The following is a 5,975-nucleotide window of genomic DNA, read 5'->3' as shown; positions in this document are numbered from 1 at the left end:
CAGGCTATTCAAGAATGGACCCACGACTTCGAGAAAACTTCAAACTTCTTTATGGAACTGGTCGGAGCGCTTCGCTCCATCCAACAACAGCAACATAACAAACAAAAAATATCACCCAATCATTGGCTCACACGCTATTTAAGGTCCCCGAGAGCCCACATCGTCCTCCTCTACTTACGAACGGCAACGACAATGAAGTTACTTAACTCAAATCTGCAAAATCCTCCCCGGCAAAATGAGAAGTCATTTTTCTAACACACGATAACTAAGTCAATAAACCTCTAATGGATACAGCAACTGAATTGGTCTCCGTAGCACTGTCCCATCAGTCAATCTTACAGCGCACGCACGGACGTTACGATCTCTTCCGGGAAACAGCTCCACAACCAGTCCTGTCTTCCACATGTGCCGGGGCAACTTTTCATTGTGCACTATGACCAGGTCCCCGACGCGAAGCGGTGTCGTTCCACCGGTGGATTTGACACTATGGGCGGACCGCAGCTGCAGAAGATATTCAGTTCTCCAACGTTTCCAAAAACAATCTAGTAGTTGTTGATGAAGCTTCCAGTACGCCCGCGTGTCTGTGGTCGGCCCCTGAAGGTTGATGTCGAAAGGTGGCAAAGAAGTCACCCGCTTCCCTACCAGGAAGTGGGCCGGTGTCAGTGGCTCTCTGTCTTCTGGTGTATCGTTCACAGCCGTCAGAGGGCGAGAGTTGATGACTGCCTCTACGCCATGTAAAACAGTGGTGAGCTCCTCGAAGCTGAAGCAGTTCTTCCCGAGCGTCCTTCTTAGCGCAGTCTTGACACTTCTCACCAGTCGCTCCCAGAAACCGCCCCACCAGGGCGCGCGTTCGACGATATATTTCCAATTAATTCCTACGGTGGTGAGGTGGTCCTGGAAGGCTGGGTCTTTCAGTGCTTTCCACACTTGCTTCTCGGCCTTCTTGAAGGTTGCGGCGTTGTCGCTGTAGATAACCGATGGAAGCCCTCGCCGGGAAGTGAAACGTTTGAACGCCAGGAGAAAACTTTGAGTCGTCATATCCGATACTAGTTCCAAGTGCACCGCACGGGTGACTGCGCATGTAAATAGCGCTATGTAAGACTTCTTGTTGCCTCCACCTGCTTGTTTGATGATCAACGGTCCCGCGAAATCTATCCCAACCACTTGGAATGGCCGGTTCTCAGTCACCCGCTCGCTGGGCAGTGGTGCAACAGGTGCCGACGCTGGCTTTACCCGGTGTCGTTTGCATGCGTTGCATCGAAAGAGAACTTTTTTGACTAGTTGCCGGCATCGCTGTACCCAATATCGCTCTCGCACTTCGGTTATGGTGTCTTGCACACCCCCGTGGAGAAGCCGTCGATGAGCCGCCTCAACGATCAGTTCGGTGACTCTGTGTCCGTGCGGGAGGAGCACCGGATGTCTTACGTCCGTTGGCAATGTCGAGTGCTGCAACCGTCCCGAGATCCTTAAAATATCATCCTGGTCCAGAACTGGCTGCAAGAGGGCGATCGGAGACTTCTGGCTCACCATGCCCCCACCTGCGAGCTCCTGCAGCTCCTTGTAGTACTCGGACCTTTGTGCCTCTTTAACCCAATGGACCTCCGCCTCATGAACCTCATTAGCAGTTAGGGGCCCTTGCCGCCTCTTCTTTCGCCTGCAACGGTCTGCAAAGCGGCGAATCCATGCTGTGAGCCTCAACACGAAATACCAACTACTGTAGTTCTCTAGCCTCAGTAGGCTGGAAGTAGTAGTGTCTGTGTCCACGAAGAGCACTTGTATCTTTACCCGTTCTGCTTCTACAGTCTCTTCGTTCACCTGTGGTTCGTGCGTGCCGCTGGGCCATAACTCCGCCGACTCCGACAACCATGCAGGGCCTCTAAACCATATCTTGCTGTGTAGCAGTTTCTCCATGCTTTCACCTCTTGTGAGCAGGTCCGCTGGATTTTGCTCCCCTGGACAGTGCCTCCAAGCAGCTGGATCGGTTGTAGTTTGAATTTCTGTCACCCTGTTGCGTACAAACTGCTTCCACCGCAGTGCCGATCCTTTAATCCAACAGAGTACGATGTTCGAGTCTGTCCAGAAGATTAGCTGGAGGGGAAGGTGAGAGAGCGAACCCAAAAGGCTTTTGGCCAGCCTACATCCTATTAGAGCTCCCATGAGTTCTAGGCGGGGTAGGGTCAGTGTTTTTAGCGGCGCAACTCGTGCTTTAGCAACCATCAGCGTGACCACGACCTTTCCATTGACGTCCTCTGTGCGCAGGTATACGGTGGCTCCGTAAGCCGACTGACTGGCGTCCGTGAAGACGTGCACCTGGATTGCGTTCGCAATGTCTTTAACCCCTTGGCTCACATACCGAGGTATTTCGATTCTTGCCATGTCCGGCAGTTCCTCGCACCAGCGCTTCCACTCCAAAGCTATTTCTTCAGGTAGTTCGTCGTCCCAATTAAGACCATGCTGTCAGATGCGCTGGAAGAGCATGCGAGCCCGTATCGTGAATGGACTGGCAACACCAAGTGGGTCGAAAATCGAGGCTGAGAGCTGCAGCACCGACCGTTTCGTGTTGCCCGCCGACGTGGTGTTGGGTGGGCTGCATTCCGCGAGCTTGATGCTGTCAGTGTGTCGATTCCACCGTAATCCCAAAAGTCCTGTTTCTATGGTCGCAGCGTAGTGCTCTTCTAAGCGTGGCTCGTGATCTGCGAAGAGGCGATTGAGAACCGGGGAATTCGATGCCCACTTTCTTAACTCCATCCCAGCCGCCCTCATGACGGTATTCGCGTCCTTGTACAGTTGTTCAGCTTCATCCTCGCTTGAAGCGCCAGTCAATAGATCGTCCACATAAAAGGAATTTGCAAGATGCGCTGCCGTTTCCTGTAGGTGCTCTTCCACATTCTCTAGATGGTACCGTATTGTCGCCGACAAAAGGAAAGGACTGGAGGTTGTACCGAACGGTACTCTGGTCATTCTCCAGACTTCCACGTTGGGCAGCTGACCATCTTCCTTCGGCGTTTCGTTACACCACAGGAAACGAAGTGCGTCACGATCCTCTTCCCTGACTACAATCTGGAGAAACGCTTTGGCAATGTCCGCCACCAGAGCGACCTTGACCGTCCGAAAGCGCAGCAGCAGCGGCAGTAGTTCCGTGTTTTGCTTCGGTCCCTTTTCGAGATGCGCGTTCAGAGATGCGGTCCCCGGGGCATGCGAGGAAGCATCAAAGACAACTCTGAGCTTCGTTGTCGTTGAATTCTCCCGGACAACCGCCTGGTGTGGCATATAATAAATATGCTCTGTTGGTGCTTGCTCCGCTTCGGTAACTACCTCTGCATGTCCGTCGTTGAGGTACTTCCTCATCGCACAATCGTACTCCAGCAGAAGAGTTTTGTTCGAACGAAGTCTCTTCATCAGGCTTCTCAGCCTACGCTCAGCCACTTCCTGGTTGTCCCTCAGCGTGGCACTGCCAGTCTTCCACGGCAAACTCACTTTATATCGGCCGTCCTCCTTTTGTATGGTGTCCTGGAAATGTAGCCACACTGCGTCGTCCTCTGAGCGCTGGTCATTTGCGCCGTCTGTTATCCCAAGACCTTCCAGCTCCCAGAACATTCGGAGATCAAACGGCCTTTCCTCGTTGCTTGCCTCCACGTGTAACGCGCAGGTTAGCGTGACGTCTCTGGTGACTGACGACAGGACAGCGGTGGGACCTTGGAACGTCCAGCCTAACTGCGTGTTCACCGCAACTGTACGGTCGTCCGCCCCTGACCGTCGCACATCGGACTTTAGGAACCTCCACATCTGATCCGCTCCAATCAGAAGACAGATTCCTGCTTCGGCTTTCGCTCCTGGGAAGAACATTTCGTCGGCAATGAAACCGCCCTCCCTTCTGATGGCGTCCACGAAGCTGTCATTTGCCGTGGCTTCTGCCAGGTCCTTACAGATGAAAGGAATTTCTACGGCTTCAATCAGATGCTCTTTCTGATCGTACTGGCTCCGCAAACGCACCTGGACCAGTCTTCTTCTGTGTGGACTTACTGACGTTTCTGGGTCCCCAAATGTGTTCAGTCGCACGGTTACTTCATCCAGTACCGGTAGCTCCAGCTGCCGTGACACATCTTCTCGAACGAAAGTTTTCTGACTGCCGCCGTCGAAAATACCTCGGATATATGCGGATTGATTGTCAGCGATGACCCATGAGCGGAACGTCTGCAAAAGTACCGTGGCACTGACCCTGTCTCGATCGGAGCTTGCTGCGTGCATGGCAACTGTGTCAACTTCTTTCGCTTTCGTTGACGAGCTTCCCGACCATTTAGGGTCGCACATGGAGGTCACGTGTTTCCCCTTGCATGTTAAGCATGTGACTTTTCGCCTACAGTCCTTAGCTCGGTGCCCCTTGACGGTACACCTGAAGCAGCGGCCGTCCGTCGCGAGTACCTTCTTCTTTCGTTCCAGTTCAATGGGTGTGTTGCAATCTCCACTGCTGTGGTCTTCCGAGTCGCAGAAGATGCACTTTGACGTGGCTTTCGCTAATGACTGCAGTACGGCCGCGGCTGGGACGTTCTTCTCTTTCCGTAGACTCTTTCCCAGGGTTCCACCTCTGGGTGGCCCGTCTCTGTTCGTGCTGACCATACCGGACTTCTCACGGCTTTCCACTTCGATACGCAGGAAATCCAGTACTCTCTCTAACTCTTTTTCGGTGTACGAGGTATCGTGCTGTACTTCTCGTTGACCATCTCCCGATGCACTGTCCTGTTGAACAGCGGTTGCTGTTGTTGCACGTGCTGATCGGCGATAGTACTCCAGTGTGATGTCGCTGGGTAGTGCTTTGAGAAGGATGTCCACCAGCAAAGCAGCATACGCTGAGTTGGCAACTCCCAGAGCTCGCAGACCACGGATATGAGCCTGCGTGTGATCGTACAGTCGTCCTCTGACATCACTTGGTGACGTCACCGCTGGGAGGGTCCGGAGCTTCGCAAGGTGGTCCTGGGTGATCCTTTTCCGGTCCCCAAATCGACTGGTTAGTATCTTGACAGCGTCCTCGTAGCACGCCTCCGAAGCTTGCAGACCAGCTATAGCGGCAGCGGGTGGTCCAGACAAGAGCGTCCGCAGGTATTGAAATTTCTCACTTTTTGTGAGATCGTCGTTTTCGTGCACCGCTTCGCAGAATTGTTCCCAGAAAGGGAGCCATCGATCCAGATCTCCACGGAAGGTCTGTAGCTGTAGCTTGGGTAGCTTTATCCTCTTTGACCTACCTCTCGTTCCCTCTTCGGTTACTGCAGAGGCCGCAGGGGGTCTGCGGTCACCTTCCGTTAACTCCGCAATCTTCGCCTTCAACAGCGCTGTCGTGTGAGCGATGCGATCCTCGTATTCCAGGACCATAGCGTACTCTTCAGCGAGGCTCTCAGTCGCCACCAACGCTTCCAGCTCCGTGTCGAGTTGACCGATTTCTCTGCTGGTCGTAAGAAGTCTCTCCAACAGTGACTCGTACGTATGTGCCGTAGTTCCCGTGTCTGCGAGGGCAGCCGTCGCCTCATTGATAATCTTCGTTGACTGTCCACGTCGCGCTCCTCGCTTGACCTTCAGACGTTCCATCAGTGCTGGCCGTTGATGAACCTTCGATAGTAGATTTCCCAAGTCAGCAGGTCCTCGAATCGATCGTTCCGGTATGTCACCGAGTCGACGTCCCGGGTTTCGGCACCAATAATATTCAAGAATGGACCCACGACTTCGAGAAAACTTCAAACTTCTTTATGGAACTGGTCGGAGCGCTTCGCTCCATCCAACAACAGCAACATAACAAACAAAAAATATCACCCAATCATTGGCTCACACGCTATTTAAGGTCCCCGAGAGCCCACATCGTCCTCCTCTACTTACGAACGGCAACGACAATGAAGTTACTTAACTCAAATCTGCAAAACAGGCTTCCTGTGTGTAGGTTGTGTTGGCCACATAGATTTTTTGCGTACCACAAAGCATCCTAAAAA

The 5,975-nt window shown here is 53.0% G+C and overlaps 2 protein-coding genes across 2 annotated transcripts; both read right to left on the bottom strand.

Moving 5' to 3' along the window:
* Positions 1-270: 270 nt before the first annotated feature.
* Positions 271-2,376, bottom strand: LOC135376201 (uncharacterized). The gene has a single exon (XM_064608802.1). It carries the CDS (start codon positions 2,374-2,376, stop codon positions 271-273), a length of 2,106 nt encoding a protein of 701 aa, XP_064464872.1.
* Positions 2,377-2,457: 81 nt separating this feature from the next.
* On the bottom strand, positions 2,458-5,580 carry LOC135376198 (uncharacterized). Its single transcript, XM_064608799.1, has one exon. It carries the CDS (start codon positions 5,578-5,580, stop codon positions 2,458-2,460), a length of 3,123 nt encoding a protein of 1,040 aa, XP_064464869.1.
* Positions 5,581-5,975: the final 395 nt, after the last annotated feature.

This window comes from Ornithodoros turicata, unplaced genomic scaffold (assembly GCF_037126465.1).
Source record: "Ornithodoros turicata isolate Travis unplaced genomic scaffold, ASM3712646v1 ctg00001055.1, whole genome shotgun sequence".
Lineage (NCBI taxonomy): Eukaryota > Metazoa > Arthropoda > Arachnida > Ixodida > Argasidae > Ornithodoros > Ornithodoros turicata.
Note: the sequence above shows the minus strand (reverse complement) of the source record. Positions and strands in the feature narration are given on the sequence as shown.